The sequence below is a fragment of the Notamacropus eugenii genome, chromosome 2 (genome assembly GCF_028372415.1).
Source record: "Notamacropus eugenii isolate mMacEug1 chromosome 2, mMacEug1.pri_v2, whole genome shotgun sequence".
Taxonomy (NCBI): domain Eukaryota; kingdom Metazoa; phylum Chordata; class Mammalia; order Diprotodontia; family Macropodidae; genus Notamacropus; species Notamacropus eugenii.
The window spans coordinates 44,866,568-44,886,262 of NC_092873.1; the positions used below are offsets into that span (position 1 = coordinate 44,866,568).

The following is a 19,695-nucleotide window of genomic DNA, read 5'->3' on the forward strand; positions in this document are numbered from 1 at the left end:
TGGAGGAGAAGTGAGGCTGGTGACTTGCACAGCCCTCCCTCACTCAAAACAAAGTCAAGTGCAAGTCATGTCATTATTTCTCTGATGGTATGGTCTTCTTTTGCAAGGAAGGATGAACACACACATGTGAAATGCTTTACTACATTCTACCTCTTCCTTTCTCTTTCTCTCAGCACATTCCTCTTAATGCTTAATTTTATATTTTAGGTATCCTCCCTTCATAGTCAGATAACCCTGTGCCCTCTTTGTGTGTGTCTATGTGTATGGATATGCATATTTATGTATATATATACATACACACATGTATACAGACATATAATTTACACATACATACACATACATATATGCACATACATACACATAGACCTACACATATATAATATACACATACATACATACATACATACACACATATTCCCTCTAAGTAGCCTAATACTGAGAAAGGTCTCATGAATTACAAATATCATCTTTCCATGTAGGAATGTAAACATTTCAACTTTAGTAAGTCCCTTATGATTTCTCTTTCCTGTTTACCTTTTCATGTTTCTCTTGATTCTTGTATTTGAAATTCAAATTTTCTATTCAGCTCTGGTCTTTTCAACAAGAATGCTTGGAAATTCTCTATTTCATTGACATTCCATTTTCCCCCTGAGGTATTGTATTATACTCAGTTTTGCTGGGTAGGTGGTTCTGAGTTTTTATATAGGTAGGTAAAGTCTTGGTTTCAATCCTAGCTCCTTTGACCTCTGGAATATCATATTTCAAGTCCTCTGATCCCTTGGTGTAGAAGCTGCTAAATCCTGTGTTAGCCTGATTGTGTTTCCACAATACTTGAATTGTTTCTTTCTGGCTGCTTGTAATATTTTCTCCTTGACCTGGGAACTCTGGAATTTGACTACAAGATTCCTAGGAGTTTTCCTTTTAGGATCTCTTTCAGGAGGAGATCGGTGGATTCTTTCAATTTCTATTTTAACCTCCTGTTCTAGAATATCAGGGTAGTTTTCCTTGATAATTTTTTGAAAGATGATGTCTAGGTTCTTTTTTTGATCATGATTTCCAGGTAGATTGATCATTTTTAGATCATCTCTCCTGGATATATTTCCTAGGTCAGTAATTTTTCTAATGAGATATTTCATATAATCTCCTATTTTTTCATTCTTTTGGTTTTGTTTTATAATTTCTTGATTTCTCATAAAGTCAATAGCTTCCATTTGCTCCATTCTAATTTTGAAAGAATTATTTTCTTCAGGGAGTTTTTGGACTTCTTTTTCCATTTGACCAATTCTGCTTTTTAAAGCATTCTTCTCCTCATTGGCTTTTTGGACCCCTTTTGCCATTTGGGCTATTCCATTTTTTAAGATGTTATTTCTTCAGCAATTTTTGGTTCTCCTTTAGCAAGCTGTTGATTCATTTGTCATGATTTTCTCGGATCACTCTCATTTCTCTTCCCAGTTTTTCCTCTTCTTCTCTTACTTGATTTTCAAAATCCTTTTCGAGCTCTTGTATAGCCTGAAATCATTTCATATTTTTCTTGGAGTCTTTGGATGTAGGAGCCTTGACCTTACTGTCTTCCTCCAGTTGTATTCTTTCTTTGATCTTCCTCATCATAAGAAAATACCTTTTCACCAAGAAGGTAACTTTATACAGTCTTATTTTTCCCCTTTTTGGTCATTTCCCCAGCCAGTTATTTTAATTTGGAGTTCTTTGTTAAATAGAGGACATGCTGGCCTAAGTTTTAAGGAGTTTGTGCAGCTATTTTCAGAGATATCTCTAGGAACCTAGAAATTCTCGGTTCCTCCAAAGTGGTATGATCAAAGAAGAGGTATTTACTCCTCTCCTGGCCTGCACTCTGGTCTTTGAGCAAACCACAAGCACTCTTTTCTGCCCTGGAACTGTGATTCCCTCTCCACAGCTTCCATGAGCTCTTCCTCACCCCGGGATCACCATTCAGGACTGTGACCCATATTGGTCTCTCAGTTCCCCCAGGGGCTGTAGGCAGAGAGCTCCAGAAATAGCCACTGCTTTAGCCGTGGCTGCTGTAGCTGCTGCCACCCTGGGGTTGGGGCTGGGACTGGGATTGGATCAAGTTCCTCTCATACCCAGGTGAGAGAGCTTTCCCGCTGACCTTTGAAACTGTCTTTGGCGTTTGTGGGTTGAGAAGTCTGGAATCCAGTACAGCTGCCAGCGATTCTGTGCCCTGAAGTTTGCTCCAGTCCTATCTGTGCCTACCTAGGCACAGGAGTGCTCCACTCCAAGCCCAGTGCAATAGATCCTTCCTATTGTCCTTCCAGATTGTCTTGGGCTGGAAATCTGTTTCACCCTGTCATTTTGTGCTGCTCTAGAATTTGTTTAGAGTCATTTTTACAGGTATTTTGAGGGGCTTGGGGGGAGAGCTCAGACAGGTCCCTGCTTCTACTCTGTTACCTTGGCTCTGCCACCTTTTATTATTATTTTTTACAAATATTATTCCATTTGATTCTCACGAAAACACTGTGAAGTACATATTATAACTATCCCCATTTTACAGATGAGGAAACTGAGGCAATAGAGGTGAAGTGACTTGTCTGGGGTCACACAGCTAGTAAGTGCTAAAGTTGGATTTGACCTCAGGTCTTCATGATTCCAGGTCCAAATGACAAGTGATCTTCTAGTTTCTCCAGGGAGGGTGAGTCTACCATATCTCCATTCCACTTTTCTACCTGCGTGACCTTGGGCTAGATCTTGAGGCCCTCTGAGTGGATATTTCTGTAAAATACACATGTGAGATAGAAGGTATGATGTACAGAATGAGAGGGTTGGACCAACTGGCTTCTGGGATCAAAGACTCTATGATACCTACCCCAATGCCAGATTTAACACACTCTGTTTCTTCAACTGACACTCCTAGGTCATACACTCAAGTGCCTCCCATCTTCATTGGCTTCCTCTAAAAATCCAAAGAAACCTAGTGGTAGTTTTCAGGGGATCCATGAACATGAATGAGGAAAGCCTCACATCTTTATTTTGATATAACTAGTTTCCTTTGCAATCCTACAGGTGTTTTTTTAAATTTTGAACATTTAAAAACATTATTCAAAGAAGGGGTTTATAGGCTTCCCCAGACTGCCAAAGGGGTCCAGGACACAAAAAAGGTTAAGAATCCCTGATCTAAGATTATAAGTTGTAAAGAAGGTACCATCCTGCACTGGTAAAAGGGATTTCTTCACCTAAAAAGTTTCTTTGCCATCAAAATCATGGATCTGGTCCATATCACTATCTCTGTGTGCTATATACTTTCCTGAGGGATGAAGATACAAAGAGATAAGTGAAATAGTTTCTGCTCTGAAAAGGCTGACATTCTATTGGAAGAGAAAATATATTTCCATACAGATATATACACAAAACAACAGTCCATACCCAAGTCCATACTGACAGATAAAAAGTGTTCCACGAATAGGGAGTAGTCTGAAATCTGACCCTTGGAGGAGTCTGAAACATGGTCTCCCTATCATCTACTGAGCTAATGAGCAAAAGTCTTTGAAGGTCCAGAGCTGAGTGTTGCAGGAGTGGAATTGGAGGAATGACTTACAGAATGCATACAAAGGGAAAGCCATTATATTTCTTATCCTATGGATGAATGGGTCTAGTAATGGAAAGGATAATGAGATGCCCTGAGAACTTGGATTGACAAGGCTACTGAATCAATCATCTGTACTAATGATACACAGGTGGTGGGGGTGAGGAGAGAATTTGGAAAGAGATCCTGAGACTTAAGTACACTCTTGAATTCTCCCTCAAATTCTACTATTAATTGGAAATTTTCAGGATGCTTAATTTCTTAATTCAATTCTCCTTTACTAAAAATCTTTTTCTAAGATACATACGTTTTAATTTAGAATTATACCCTAGAAGCTATTAGATTATGCTTAACTTTTGATGCAACAATAACAGCAGGAGGCTTTTACCCTCAAAGAAAGAGGAAAAGACTCATAAATACAAAAATGTTTTCAGCTTCATTTTGTAGTGACAAAAAACTAAAAACTAAGGGAGTATACGGTAACTGGGGAATGGATAAATAAATTATATGGATGGTATATAAATGAAATGTAATAATTCTATGTCAAAAGAAATGATAAAGACATGGTTTTAGAAAAACGGAGACTTGCATGAACTGATGCAGAAGGATGTGAGCAAGACCAGGAAAACATTTCAGACAAAACAACAACATTGTAATGATAAACAATTTTGAATGATTTAAAATCTCAGGTCAACCCAGAGACCAACCATGATTCTAGAGGACTAACAATGAAGCATGTTGCCCTTTCAGGACAGAGAGGTGATGGACTCAGGTTGTAGATTAAGACCATTGGGGAGTGGGTTGGGGGAACATAGCCAGTGTGAGAATTTGTTTTGCTTATCTATGCATGCTCTTTACAGGGCTTTTGTTTTTGTCTTTATTTTATCATGAGGGAGGGGGTAGGGGAAGCAAAGAAAGTCTATTTTTGTTCATTGAAAACTTAAATTTGTTTTTAAAAAATAAAGACTTTATATGAGCCTTTACTTAATGCATGATAATCTACCAACCATACTAACATCAGTGTTTCTTAATTATCATCTTGTCATCCATCCCTGATGGGTTCATATTCCTCATCATTGGGACCATCTGTGGTCCTCTCAGGACTTGGAGCAAAGCATTCCTGCTGAATTACCTCACCCCATAGATCAGGGCCCAGTCTTAACTGTAATCCCTAAATGGGTCCTGACTTTGCTCCGAATTTTTCTCCACTTAACAATGGCATGAGTAGGTAACATAAGTCTAACAGCAACATAACTCAGCTCCCAACATGGCACCATATGAGCAGGTGGCTGGAGGCACAAAACCAAGAGAGTGGCTGTGTATAGGTCAGGAACAGCTTATTTTGTTCTTTCATAGAGCTTCAGAAATATTTTATGCCCCCAAATGTCATTTTTTAGCATATTCTGCAGTCACATTATTCAACATGATCAGGAATCCCTGGCATATAGAGCCAGAAAACTAATGCCCGCCAAAAGACTGAGTATGTTTATAAATGCTGACTTTCATAGAAATAGCCAAGTTCTTGCCTTGATGTCTCTACAACTTCTGCCCTGCCTCAGGCCATGCCACTCTTGTGCCTTCTAAACTAAATAAAGTCCTGGAGAAAGCAATGTCAATTTTAGAAACCTTACACCATGGCAGGTTAGGTGTTCTCTCAATTTCTTTTTTGCCGGTTCATTACATGTCACTGACATTTATCCATCCTAAAATATCAGTGAGGCAGCATGATGCAGTTGACAGGAGTCAAGCCTGAGGGTCAGGAAGACGTGACTTCCAGGTTGGCCTCTGACACACACTAGCTAAGTGATCGAAGATGAGTCAGTTAACCTCCTAGGGTCCCTAGGCACCTCTCTGAGATGGTATGGTGGAGAAGCATTGCCCATCAGCATTAGTGAAAGGAGTTTCCACCCTATAAGGCCCCTCTAGGAATGCAAGCACAGGTCTTGACCACATTCCACCCTTTTGTCCCCTCCCCCAGCAACGGGATATATCTTCTATTTATATGCCTTTTCAGGCTTCCCATCTCTAGACAGACACAAAGAAGGGGAGGAATGTAGATGGCATTCTGTTTTCACATATTATCTGTTGCACTCCAGATTCTCACTTTTTATCCTGTAATCTGCTGTCCTTTCCTGTAACCACAGATTTTCTCATATTTTATTGGCCCCCTTGTATTCTCTGTCAGGGATATTCCTTCTTTCTTTGTTGCAAAGACTTCTGGGACTCAGAATCTCAAAACCTGGAGGGGCCTCAGAAGCCACCAAGTCTAATCTCTGGTTAAAAAAAATAAACTAGATACCCTATGGCCCTTCCCCCAGTGGCTTTTGCTTGAAGACAACGACCCACTACATTACTGAGGCTGTCCATTTAGCTTTGAAATAGCTGAAATTATTAGGGTGGCTTGCCTTGCTTCAAACCTACATTTACATTTGGTGACTTCTACCCATTTACTCCTATTTCTGCCCACCCCCCCCCCAGGGCCAAGTAGAGCAAATCTTATCCCTATTGCATGTGACCATTGATTAAGGTACTTAGAGACAGCACTCAGGCTCCCCATAAATCTCTTCTCCAAGTTAAACATTTCCAAGGTTCTTCAATCAATTCTTGTATTGTCCAAACTTAAGGACCTTCATTATACTGGTTGCTTTCCTGTGGACATTCCTGGGTTAATAAAAGGACAAGTTCTAGACCTGTGATGTCATTGATGGAGAAATTCTCAGATAAGGAAGTTCTTTCTACCAATGCAGGTCAGCACCTTCTCTGTGACTTCGAGCATTAGAGTCACCTAGAACACTGAGACCTTAAGTGATTTGCTTATGGTCAGAGGAAGAATTTGAACTCAAGTCTTCCTGGCTCTAAGTCTGGCTATCCACTTACTATACTACATTACCATATGTTTTATTGATTCCCCCCCTTAAAAAAATCATGTTTACAAGAAGAAAAGCCCAATGTCTTTTGTACTATCTAGAAACAGTTCCCTCTCGTTTTGTATCCATTCATTTATTTGCCATCAAGAAAACAGTTTTGCCTAAAAGGGAGAACAGTAGAAATGTTTATGATTCTCTGTGAAAATGTAGTTTACCATCCATTTGTATCTGAAGGTTATTGTTACCAACTATTTTATCTGTATTTTTAGGTTACATACAATACATACTCTAAAAATTTGTAGTTGTAAATTTGCAATGGAAATCTGCCTTGTCTATCACTAATAAATAGCCTCCCACAAAATGTGTTGAGCAGAAGTGAATGCAATATGGCAGTTGCGGGCTGACCAGTGACCCTTCTTAATTTCTGAACATGCACTTGGGTGGGAGATTCTTCTGAGCTTCCATTCCCATGGTTTTCAGCACTGTCCTGAAGATGAAGGGTCCTCATTTGAGCTGCTTGCTATTATTCTCAGATTCCCAGAAGTGGACAGTGAAATGAGAATGGGTCACTTGATATCTTTGCCAGCAATGAACCAGAAAGTAAGATGCTGCCATATCTCCACATTCATTCTCACCTAACAAACAAACACTTATTAAGCATCTCTCTCTCTCTCTCTCTCTCTCTTTCCCCTCTTTCTCTGCCTCTATGTCTGTCTGTCTGTCTCTGTTTGTCTATCTGTCTCCTCTCCACACATATACATGTACATGTACATATACATATACATATACATATACATGTATTACAACCCTAGACACTGTTTTAAGTTCCAAGCTTTGGATGCAAAGACAAAAATGAAGTAGGCCCTGCCTGCTCTCAAGGAGCTCATGCTCAATCTAGGAAGACACTGTGTATGTATTTTCACTAAGTTTCCATGCATTCTTACTCAAGACCAGTACCCAATAGTCTCAATATTAAGTCTCTGATATTAAGTGAATGGTTTTCCTTTCTAACTCTGAGTGACGCTAATATTCTTTACATTTCCCATCATAGTTCCTGGACATATCCTATAGCAAATAATTATTAATTATAACTAATAAAATGGATAACATTAATATAGAATGTTGAGGCTTACAAAAGGCTTTAAAAATATGATCTCATTTTTATGCTTACAACAACCCTGTGAGGTAAGTGTTATTATAAACCCCATTTTACAGATAAAGAAACTGAAGTGACTTGCCCAGGGTCATAGATCGAGCAAACATCTGAGGCCAGATTTGACTCCAGGGCCAGGGTTCAGTCCACTGTAGGGGCTGGAATGATAGGTCTCTGTAGTAAGTGGAAAGGCCTATGATTCCATGGTCCTGCCAAACTGTCCTTCATCCATGACATTCCACCTCCTGTCTCCCTTTTCTTTGCAAAAACCAACTTTACACCATGGTTTTGACTGATTCAAGGAAGACTGCAGATTCTGCTCATACTCAATTCTGATTCTTTTGGTTCAATTAAAAAGATTCTCCTCTAGTGGAGGGAGGCACCCAAGTCAAATGGGAGGCATTAGTAACCCATGTTTATACTAATTATTTGAGGGGGGTGCAGGGGGATGTACATGAACTGCTGCCAGGATCAGGAAGTGCCAATTCAGGAAGGGATGAATGAGCTGAACTCTGAACAAAGCGTGAGCATCTATGAGACATGAGGAGAGACAACATTCCGGGTGAGTTTGGGTTGGAGTTCCCCCATATAAGCAATGACTATTTTCGTCCTCTGTGCTTAATAAATGTGCATTTTCCCTGTTTTTAAGGAAAGTAACAGACTCTCAGCATGGGAAGGGACCTCAGGGGACCTCTCCTTCAAAGCCTACACCAGAATCTTCTCTCCAGCTTTGCTCACAAGCTGGAGTCCAGACTCTGTCTGAAGCCCTGCTCTCCTGGCTGAGCAGCTTTAATCATTCTAGGAGTTTGGCAGGGGGTGGGGGTGGGGTCTTGATTTAATGGGACCAAGAAGGTCAAACACAACAATATCAATTCTCCAAAGTTCCCTTGGTTTAAAATATTAGTGTAACAGAGCCTTGTTAACAGGTTTGGTGGAAAAATTGGGTGTCCACCCCTGGCAGAAAATGAGCTTGCTTGGTAACTCCCTAAATGTCCAAATATCACTTTTAAGAAGGCTATCTAAATTTATTATTGATGGGATACTGCAAAAGCAGTTCTTAGGGGAAGTTTCATATCTTTGAATGCCTACATGAATAAAATAGAGAAAGAGGAGATCAATGACTTGGGCATGCAGCTGAAAAAGCTAGAAAAAGAACAAATTGAAAATCCCCAAGTAAATACCAAATTAGAAATACTGAAAACCAAAGGAGAGATTAATGAAACTGAAATTAAGAAAACTATTGAACTAATAAATAAAACCAATAGTTAGTTTTATGAAAAGATGAATAAAATTGATAAACCTTTGGTCAATTTGATCAAAAAAAAGAAAAAATAAAATCAAATTACTAATATCAAAAATGAAAGGGGTGAACTCACCTCCAATGAGGAGGAAATTAAAACAATAATTAGAAATTACTTTGCCTAACTTTATGCTCATAAATTCGACAATCTAAATGAGATGGATGAGTATTTTAAAAAATACAAATTGCCCAAATTAACAGAAGAGGAAGTTGAATACTTAAACAACCCCATCTCAGAAAAAGAAACTGAACAAGCCATCAATGAACTCCCTAGGAAAAAATCTCCAGGGTCAGATGGATTTACAAGTGAATTCTATCAAACATTTAAAGAACAGTTAATTCCAATACTACATACACTATTTTTGAAAATTGGGGAAGAAGGAGTCCTCCCAAATTCTCTCTATGATACAAATATGGTTTTGATACCCAAACCAGGAAGAGACAAAACAGAGAAAGAAAATTATAGACCAATTTCTCTAATGAATACAGATGCAAAAATTTTAAATAAGATTTTAGCAAAACGAATACAGCATCTTATCATGAGAATAATACATTATGATCAGATAGGATTCATACCAGGAATGCAGGGCTGGTTCAATATTAGGGAAACTATTAGCATTATTGATCATATCAACAACAAAACTAACAGAAACCACATGATTATCTCAATAGATGCAGAAAAAGCTTTTGATAAAATACAACACCCATTCCTATTAAAAACACTGGAGAACAGATGTATAAAGGGAACTTTCCATTAAATAATAAGCAGTATCTACCTAAAACTTTCAGCAAGCATTATATGCAATGGAGATAAGCTAGATGCATTTCCAATAAGATCAGGGGTGAAACAAGGATGTCCATTATCACCACTATTATTCAATATGGTACTAGAAACGTTAGCTGTAGCAATTAGGCAAGATAAAGAAACTGAAGGAATTAGAATAGGCAAAGAAGAAACTAAGTTATCACTCTTTGCAGATGATATGATGATCTACTTAGAGAATCCCAGAGATTCAAGTAAAAAACTACTTGAAATAATAAACAAATTTGGCAAAGTTGCAGGTTACAAAATAAACCCACACAAATCTTCCACATTCCTATATATTACTAACAAAGTCCAACAGCGAGATAGAAAGAGAAATCCCAGTTAAAGCTAGGGTAGACACTACAAAATATTTGGGAGTTTACCTGCCAAAACAAACCCAGGGACTCTATGAACACAATTACAAGACACTTTTTGCACAAATAAAGTCAGACCTAAGTAAGTGGAAAAACATCAGTTGCTCATGGGTAGGATGAGCCAATGTAATAAAAATGACAATTCTACCTAAATTAATTTACTTATTTAGTGTCATACCAACTAAATTATCAGATAATTATTTTCTAGAGTTGGATAAAATAACATCAAAATTCATCTGGGAAGAACAAAAGGTCCAGAATATCACAGGGAATAAAAAGAAGTGCTAAGGAAGGTGGTCTAGCTCTACCAGATCTCAAATTGTGTTATAAAGAAGCAGTTATCAAAACCACTTGGTATTGGCTAAGAAACACAAGGGTAGACAAGTGGAATATACTAGATACTCAAGACACAGTAGACAGTGAATATAGCAATCTACTGTTTGATAAACCCAAGGACCCAGCTTCTGGGATAAGAAGTCACTGTTCAAAAAAATTTCTGGGAAAATTGGATAACAGTGTGGCAGAAATTAGGCATAGACCAATGCCTGACATCATACACAAGAATAAAGTCCAAATGGTACACTATTTAGATATAAAGATTGACACTATGGAAAAATTGGAGGAGCAAGGAATAGTGTATTTATCAGATTTATGGAGAAGGGAAGAATTTTTGACTAAAGAAGAGGTAGAAATTATTATGAAGTGCAAGATGGATAATTTTGATTACATTAAACTGAAAAGTTTTTGCACAATCAAACCCAATGCAACCAAAATTCGGAGGGATGTAGTATACTGGGAAAGAATTTTTACAGCTAATCTCAGGAATAAAGGCCTCATTTCTAGAATATATAGAGAATTGAGTCAAATGTACAACAATACAAGTCATTCCCCAGCTGATAATGGTCAAAGGGCACGAAAAGGCAATTTTCAGGAGAAGAAATTAAAGATATCTATAATCATATGAAAAAATGCTCTAAATCATTTTTGATTAGAGAGATGCAAATCAAACAACTCTGAGGTACCACATCACACCTATCAGATTGGCAAACATGACAGAACAGGAAAATGATAAATGTTGGAGAGGATGTAGGAGAGTTGGAACACTAATTTATTGTTGGTGGAGCTGTGAGCTCATCCAACCATTCTGGAAAGCAATTTGGAACTATGCCCAAGGGGCTACAAAAATGTGCATACCCTTTGACCCAGCAATATCTCTTCTAGGACTATATCCCCAAGAGATCATAAAAATGGGAAAGGGTCCCACACGTACAAAAATATTTATAGCAGCATTCTTTGTAGTGGCCAAAAAGTGGAAATCAAGGGGATGCTCATCAATTGGGGAATGGCTGAATAAATTATGGTATATGAATGTAATGGACTACTATTGTGCTAAAGAAATGACGAACAGGAAGACTTCAGAGAGGCCTGGAAGGACTTATATGACCTGATGCTGAGTGAAAAGAGCAAAACCAGGAGAACTTTATGCATAGCAATGACCAAGTGTGCGAGAGTTTTTTCTGGTAGACTTGGAACTTCATAGCAAAGCAAGGACTTAAAAAAAAAAAAATTCCTAATGGTCTTCTAAGGCAAAATGTCCACCACATCCAGAGAAAGAACTATGGGAGTCAATCACAGATTGTAGCAGATCATTTTGTGTGTGTGTGTGTATTATGTTTTGGTTTGTTGTATGATTTCTCCCATTCATTTTAGTTCTTCTACACAGCATGAGTAAAGTGAAAATGTATTTAATAGGAATGTATGTGTAGATTCTATATAGAATTATATGCCGTCTCGGGGAGGTAGGGGGGAAGTGTGGGGCAGGTAGGGGAAAAAAATTCTAAGTTACATGGTAGTGATTGTAGAACACTAAAAATAAATGAAATTAAATATAAATTGATATTAATATTATTTATTTATTTATTTATTATTGATGTGATTATTCCTGATAATTCCTATGATAATTGAATCAGGTCTGTGATTTCACTGGTATGTGGAACTTCCAATAAGGAAATACACACATACATACACACTTGTGCAGATCCATACTTCTTCTGTAACTTAGAGTTGTTTGGGGTGCTAAGAAGCAACTTGACCAGGATATCATATTTATTGTGTGTTATAGGCATGGTTTGAACCCAGATCTGCCTGACCCTGAAGCCAATTTTCTACCTCAACTGTCATGATACCTCTCTGTATGCATATGTATATTATATATATTTGGATGTGTGTTGGCATGTATCATACAAGATGTTCCAAAAGTCTTTTTAAGTTATGAAAGCTTCAAACTTCACTAACACTTTTGGGGATATCCATTTAATATACTATACATGCATACTAAGCCTAGTTAGGGCATGGGACTTGGAGTTAAGGAGACCTGAGTTCAAATTCTGTGTCAAACAGTTACTAACTGTTTGATCCTAGGCAAGTCACTTAACCTGAGTTTGTTTCCATTTTCTCATCTGTAAAAATAGAAATAATATTAACACCTACCCCTTACAGTTATTGTCAGGATCAAATGAAATAATATCTGTAAACCTCTCTGCAAACTTTAAAGTACTTTATAAATGCTGCCAAAGATGTATATGTATATATGCATGTGTAAGCATGTGTTTTCACATGTGACACCCATACACACAGTGTGTCCCAAAAGACTTAGTGTTGTTTTAAGCTATCTTAAAATTGCACTAAGACTTTTGGATTTATATTCATGTATTTATATGTGTAAATATATGCATGTAGGTATATATATGTATGTATATACATTCACACATACACATTTATAAGATAGATAGATAGATAGGTAGATAGATAGATAGATAGATAGATAGATAGATAGATAGATAGATAGATAGATAGATAAAACATGACAGACAGGTACAGAGATAGAGAAATGTGTCCATGTATTAAGTATAATTTAAGAAGTGCCGAAAGGTCTGCTATCACAAAGATTCTACTTCCCCACCAGCTCACAACGATGTTGGAAATTATCAGCATTTGTCACTCCTTTGGGTTAAGGCTTTCTAGTCCCTGTTCAAGCATACACTGGTTCTGAGGGTGGGATAACACCATTAGCACCCACTAAGGTGTCAACATGAATTAGTTGACCAGATTGTTTTTAATCCCCTAGAAGGCCCCTGATGACTTGGGACATAGGACAGGTAACTACTGATGAAGGAGATGCAGGTAGGACAACATGGAGCCTGAAGTGTTGTCAGAGAGGCAGGCCCAGGTTGGAGTTGAAGAGAACATGAAGGCTCTGGGTACCTCTGGGGATGGGAGGAGTCAGTCAAGGGGAAGAGGTAGGAGAAAAGAGGGAGGGGGTTTCTGAAGTCCAGAAACGTCTGCTTTACAGTATTTCCTAAAGGTCTATCATGAGCACCTATAAAAAAGAAATTTGAAAACCCCCACCCATTTGGGTTTTTTTCTTTAATTAAATAGCATATGGTTCCCCAGGGACTGACATCATGCAGGTGCTGGGAGCTTGTAGGATCTGCTTTCTCAGTCTTGGCATCAAAAGGTTTGAAATTTCACACTTATTTAAGGAACCCTCATCACACCTAACAGATTTAATCAGTCTTAGACATTTGAGTAACACCATGAAAAAGAAATAAATTTAACAAATGATATCTTGTAATTGAGTAGCTGAGGAAAATGAGGCCTCATCTTGGAAGGATGATGGAGAGGCCACAGACCTCAGCTCAGGAGAGATCTCTATGGTTTCTTGTCCTTTGTGGCCTTGGATGAGTCATTAGCATTTCTGGACTGCAGCTTCCCCATCTAACATGGGGGAGGGATGGGGCACAGGTTGGATGACTTCTGAGTTCCCTTCCAGTTCTGAATCAGTGAGTTAAAGATGAGAGGGAGGAGATCACTCCCAGCATGGACACAACTGGGAAAGTCTCCCACAGGTACAAGGTGAGTTTCAGTCACAAATCATACGAAATGAAATTTCCATACTGGAATAATATATTTCCTGATGGAGAAGTTGGGGGATTGCATATGTTTCAAGTGGAATGTCAGACAGGGAAATAGAATTGGATGCCTGTGTTTGGAGATTCCCCCTTTCCCAAACTGCTTCTCACTCCCACTCCCATTTCTGGATTTCATCAACCTGAGCCAAGAGTGATAGAGTCTCTCCAGCCCGGGGTCCACTAAGATCGGTAACTCTTCAAGGCAGAAACAAACAAAAAAGCTAAGATCACCTCAAAATCCCTTTAAGAAACACAACTCACTCACAAAGGCTTTCTCTTTTTTTTGGCTCTGGTATTTCTTCTTTTAGAAGCAGCTACAGAAGGAATAAATCAACCATGTGACAATGTTCCATCAATCCATCCAGAAACATTTCTTAAGCATGCACTGTGAGTCAGGCCCTGAGCTGAACAATGAGGATAGGCTCCACACCATCAAGGAACTGACATTGTATAGGGGAGGATGACATGAACACACCATGAAATAATGCAGGAGGAAGGTGGACTTTATTTCTGGGTCATCCCCAGCTCGGTGGAGCAAAATGATGCTGCAGCTGGTAGAAGGGAGAGAGTTGATGCCAAACATGGAGACTCAATAAGGAAAAAAGACAGTCACAAAGCGGGGAGCTCTAGTATAGGTAAGAGTTTTCCAACCAGCTCCATAGGGAGAGTGGAATCACCACAATGGAAAACAGCCCCCAAAAAAAGCCTTCATCAATGAGTCTGGAGTTGTGTTCCTTTCGAGGTTCTTAGATGATCTTGCTTTTTGGGGTTTTTTTGTCTAGAGTGGATAAAATGATGTACATGGAGTGAGGAAAACCTGCATTTCAATATGGCTTCAGACACTTACTAGCTGTGTGACCTTGAGCAAGTCACAGCCTCTCTGGGTCTCAGTCAGCATCCACAGCTGTAAATGGCTCTAATAGAAACACCTACCTCACAGACTTTTGTGAGGACCAAATGTAAGAATATTCTTAAAGCACTTTACAAACCTTCAAGGGCTAGTTATTAATAAATCCTTTTTTTCATTCATTCAGTGTTGATTGATGATCAGATTAACCAAAGTCTGGTCTAAGGGGATCCATGGGAAATAAATGAATATCTGGATAAAAAAAAACTTTCATCTTTTCCTCAACTCTTCCTCTCTGACTTCTTCTACTCCCTTGGAGTCTTGACACATACTCCTCACGAGCTAGAGAAGCCCACAGCTCAAAGGAAATGTGGAGGCCAATGGTAGAGGCAGGAACCCGAAGCTGTGAGGGTTCATTCTGTGCAGCCATGGTGATTTGTCAACATTCAGATACATTCCAACACAGAGCTCATTCTCTTGAAAAGCCTTTTATCCGACAGCTTTTATTGGTAACACTGGGCAAAACAGGTAGCAAAATGTGGCTACCGGTTATGACAACTCTTGAACAGTTAGGGGCAAAAACAGGCGATGCTAAAATGAACAAAAAACCCTATTGAACGGTGGAGCAGCAAAGATAACCAGGTGTCCCTGGGCTACTTCACCCTGGGACTCCAACAACCCAAGGAGAATGTTATCACCCAGAAACACAAACCTCCCGGTGTCTCTGCAATCATAAACCAGAGGGAAAAGTAAAGAAAGGGAGTGGGAGAGGGAGTGAGGGAGTGAGAAGGAGAGGAAAGGGGGTCCTTCACGGGAGTCTTTTGTGAGCATAGGAGGGTGTAACCTTCTGCTCAAAATAAGAGGTTTTCAGATGACATGTCTTGGCTTTCTGTCTTCAAACGTGCCACCCCAAACACAGGGCTGCTCAAGGGAGAATTCTCTAGGCCAGGGGTGGGGAAACTGAAGCCTCGAGGCCACATGTGGTCCTCAAATCCTCAAGTGTGGCCCCTTTGATTGAATGCAAACTTCACTCCTCAGGAGGACTGGTCCTAAAGAAACTGAGAAAATAAGCCAAGGGGCAGCTAGGTGGTGCAGTGAATAGATCATGGACCCTGGAATCAGGAGGACCTCAGTTCAAATGTGACCTCAGATACTTGACACTTACCAGCTATGTGACCTTGGGCAAGTCACCTAACCCCAAGTACCTTGCCTCTCCCCTCCAAACAAAAGGAAAAAGAAAAGAAAAAAGCCAAACCAAGGTTATATGGGACCAGGACAGCATATAGGTACCAGACTCTGGGTAGGATGGGATGGGGAATAGTTCCTAACCCAGAAGCTTAGTTCTCCCCAGGCTTAGCAACGAAAAGAAAAGGAAGAAAAGACAGACAGATGGGGGGATGGAGTGTTGGAACTGGAGTCAGAATGGTCAGGATGACAGTTCAATTCCTGCCTCAGATACTCACTAACTGTGCTACCCTAGACAAGTCATTCTATGCCCCAGTTTGCTCAGCTGGAAGATGGGCATAGTAACAGCTTCCACCTTAAGGAGTTTTTCTGAGAAGCGAAGAGATAAGATGCAATGCTGCTTTGCACACCTTTAACTACTATGCAAATCCTCCCTACTATTATAGGAAGAGATTGAGGGGAATTGAGGGGAAACAAGGGATATGGAAATTTCATTAGCTAACTCATCAGCCACTTAAATGACTGAGTTCTGCCCATTCTCTGATTAGCACATCACGTGTGTACTCAGGGCCTAATCAATATTGATCATTCAATCCACAAGCAAGAGAGGGGGTGGGGAAAGAGAGAGTCTGGCATCTTCTGGGCCAGGGAAATATGGAAACACTAAGCTTCAGTATCTGAGGTGCTGGCTGCTGTTTTGGGTACAAGACAATCCACCTTTTCTAATGGGAGTGCTGGCGATGTTCCAGGTCCTTCCAAAGCTTTCTCCAGACCTTGGAGCTAAGTTTAAGAGGGGAGGGCATCTCTCCGGATGCAGAGATGAAGCAGGTTTAGTGCCATCTTAATCCTACTGCTCCAGACAAGTCAGAACTCTTAAGCTATAAAAACGCAATACACCCAGGCCTTCTTTTATGTCCTAGGCCAGAGGAGAGGGGGTATCTTTATCCAGAGGATACAGTAAAACTTTATGGGATACAAGGCAACACAATGAACATCTTTAATAGAAACCAACACAAGCACTACACAATACGGAGACTTTATCTATTTCTGTCCCTCTGAGATGCTGAAAGAGACTCCCTTACCAGGATTGGAGATTTGTTTTTTATTAAAGCCTCTTTTCTTACACAATTGAGCTCAAAAATGACTGCAAATCTGGCTCTCTATTACCCACCTATCAGTTTGCCCCTGGGGGCTGGGGGTAGGAGAATTTTGATCTATGCTCAGTGTAGATTCAGTTCTACAAACATCAATTAGACTCTTACTATTCATGTGGAACAGTGGCTTGGGGGTAAAGCAGGCCTATGATTAAATCCCACCAGTGGCTTTCACTAACTTTGTGACAATCAGTAAGCTGCTGGCAACTCTTTATAACCCTTTATCCAGAATCTCTAACTTCCTTCAAAGCCTAGGTCAAGTGACATCTTATACAACTGACTCATCACTCAATAAGCAGTTAGTAAGCACCAACTATGTACCAGGCACTGTGTTAGCCACGGGAGACACAAAGACAGAAGTAAAACTAGCCTTGCCCTTAAAAGGCTTATATTTTACAGAGAAAGATAATATGTAAACACATATTTATATGTCTGTAAAATAAGAGGATACACGATTCCCCTCCAGTGGCTGGTGTCTCCCCCACCTGAAATCAATTATATTCACTTTGTAGGTAGATGATAAATTATATGTGTGTGTGATAGATGACAAAGATTATATGTATATGAGATTACATATGAGATTATATGTGTGGTACATACACATTTGTGTCATCTATTCATCCACATGAGACATATATGCAAGTAAATATGTTTGTGACTACACACTTATGAATATATGTTAGCTCTACCATCTATTAATCAATCAGTCTATCTATCTATATAAGTGAGGGAGACACTAGCAGTTGTTCGTTGGTGGAGCTAACGGGAAAGCCTCAGGTGCAAACATGGTGGATAGTCTTTATGAAGGTATAGACTTGAGAAGGCAGGGTGAAAATGGGGAATTATAGTGTGGAATAAGCTCATCGATAAACTGGAGGAGAGCTCATGGGCCATCTAGGCCAATCTCCTCATCTTACAGACTTGCACCCAAGACCCAGAGGGCAAGTGATGCACCCAAGATAAATCATAGGCAGAATTTTAAGCCACGTCATCTGACTCCAAATCTAGAGACTGGCCATGTCATGAGGTTAGCGTTGAAGAGGAGGAAAGAAATAAGCCCACCACTCTTGAGAGTGGCTGGATCTAGGGAAAGAGTCTTTTTTTCCAGTGTGGAAGGAGTTGGTGTATGAAATGGTGAGTGTTTAGGAGGGGAGCGAGCGGGGCACATTTGCAAGAAGCCAATAGATAGAAAGAGACCAAAGATTAGACAGAGAGAATGATAAATGGATGCAGAGCTTAGAGGAGATAAAAGATGATGGGATCAAGGATACAAGGGGAAAGGGTAGCCTTGGTAAGGATGGGGACCCTCTCATCCTCACTGACTACAGGAAGGAGGAACAGGATGGTAGGAAACAAAGACTGATTTTGAGGGGAGGCAGATGGAAACTAAGGAAGATCACCCCCAATGGCCTCAGTCTTCTCAGTGAAGCAGCAGAGGATGCCATCTGCTAAGACAGAGGGGCCTGGGGTGGAGCTGAGGGTTGGAGGAGTTTTTAAATAGTCCTCAGTAGCAAGTGTGAATGTGATCATTTACCAAGACTTCCTTCTTTTGGGTTCCTGGAAGATGAAACTTGGGAGGAAATCAAAATGCTCAGCTTCATCTGTGTGAGGTGGGATGCAAAGGGAGAATTCAGCTCAATATGTAACCTGGAATTCTCTTCCAAAAAGCCCTAGAGGATTGGGGGAACAGAGAAGTAGTGATGACTCCCATTGAGATGCCCCCCACTCCATGGGTAGCTCCAGAGAGAAGCAGAGAAAATAATGGCAAAGCACTATGGAAAAAAAACAAAACGCTGCGTGTGTGTGTGTGTGTGTGTGTGTGTGTGTGTGTGTGTGTGTGTGTGCTACAGAGAAAGAAGAGAGGCTTTTATGCTCTGCTCATGTTCCACATTTTCCTTCTTCCTTCCCAGAGAATGCCACCTGACTTCCCTGGCCTCACTCACCTTCATCACTATTGTCATCTACCAGGATAATCTCTTTCAGCAGATGAGCTGGCGTGTGATTGACGGCGCTGTGGACAGAACGCAGGATCACCGAGAGGGCCTCATTCACAAAGATAAATATGATGGAAATCTGGGGAAGATCCTTGGAGTATTTCAGCTCCTTACACCTGGAGGGAAGAGGACAAAGCAAAAGAGACGTTAAGATGAAGGTCCAATGGGACCGGGATGAAGCGGAAGAAAAATTCTGTCTAAATGTGTAGAATTGATCAACACATGATCCAAACATCAAACTCTAAATGAGCATTTATTAAGTGCCTGCTATATGAATCAATGAACATTTATTAAATACCTGCTAAACCAATCAATCAACGAGCATTTATTAAGCACCTGCTATATCAATCAATGAACATTTATTAACCACCTGCTATATATCAGGCACTGTGCTAAATGCTAGGGATATAAAGACAAATCAAAACCAGTACTGATTTTCAGGGACTTTACATTCTACCCAGGAGATATAACACATAAAAAGCATTTTTT

The 19,695-nt window shown here is 39.8% G+C and overlaps 1 protein-coding gene across 3 annotated transcripts in view; it reads right to left on the bottom strand.

Annotated features, from left to right (window-relative positions):
- The window catches only part of GALNT17 (polypeptide N-acetylgalactosaminyltransferase 17), a 441,101-nt gene that overhangs the window by 231,007 nt on the left and 190,399 nt on the right, over positions 1-19,695 (bottom strand). For all 3 annotated transcript variants that reach the window (XM_072640115.1, XM_072640116.1, XM_072640117.1), the window contains exon 3: positions 19,156-19,322. In XM_072640115.1, the coding sequence (XP_072496216.1) occupies positions 19,156-19,322 (167 nt within the window). The remainder of the gene's footprint in view (positions 1-19,155; positions 19,323-19,695) is intronic.